General features: G+C 40.4%; 1 protein-coding gene across 1 annotated transcript; it reads left to right on the forward strand.

The window, feature by feature from the left end:
- Positions 1–119: 119 nt before the first annotated feature.
- On the forward strand, positions 120–736 carry LOC117121221 (glutamic acid-rich protein-like; the record flags this gene model as incomplete). Its single annotated transcript, XM_033266348.1, has 1 exon — positions 120–736. A coding segment is annotated over exon 1 (515 nt), but the record flags the coding sequence as incomplete, so codon positions are not given.
- Positions 737–810: the final 74 nt, after the last annotated feature.

The following is an 810-nucleotide window of genomic DNA, read 5'->3' on the forward strand; positions in this document are numbered from 1 at the left end:
ATATGTATATGTATATAGGCCTATATATGTATTTAATATAATAAACATTTATGATGTTGCAAAATATTATTATTATTACATTTAAGTTGATATTATGACTAATACTACAAATTCATTTTACAGACAAAGATATCGATTCCTCGCTTACTAAAGCCTTGAATGAGCTTGCAAAAGCTTCAGAAATAGCGTCTGAAACGAAATCATTTGCGTGTGAGGCAATAATGGAGTCAGAACGCGTTTCAGAAGAGGCCGTCGAAGTAGTGCAAGAGGTTGATGGCGAACAAGTTTCGTCAACGGAATATCCTGAAGATAGTAGTTCACAAACAAAAGATGCAAATGTTGATGCAAATACTGAAGAGCTAAAGAAGAATACAGAAGAAGATCCGAAAGATAGCACGGCAGCGGCGGGGCAGAATGACGCTGAGACGATAGAGGATTCTGCGACAGCAGAGAACGATAGCGCGACTGGAGAGAACGTTATTGTGACGGCAGAGGATAAAGCTGTGGTAAATGATAATGATGCAACGAAAGACGATTGGTTAATTAATGGTGAAAAACATAATACAGCCGAAGACACTAAAGAACCAGACGATGTACCTCAAAATGAACAAGAGGAAATGCCAAAAGACATTGAGGCTGAAGCAGCTGAACGCAATGAAACTCCTCCACCTCCACCAAGACCAAAATCTCCGGTCATAAACAACCACGACAAGCCACTGGAATGGCCTTATTTTACGTAAGTAATATAGTGGCGTATGTAGGGGGTCCCCCCCCCCCAAAAAAAAAAACACTCGCACTCTCACCCCATTG

Source organism: Anneissia japonica, unplaced genomic scaffold (assembly GCF_011630105.1).
Source record: "Anneissia japonica isolate Jap-2015-1 unplaced genomic scaffold, ASM1163010v1 scaffold129469_len810_cov138_single, whole genome shotgun sequence".
NCBI lineage: Eukaryota > Metazoa > Echinodermata > Crinoidea > Comatulida > Comatulidae > Anneissia > Anneissia japonica.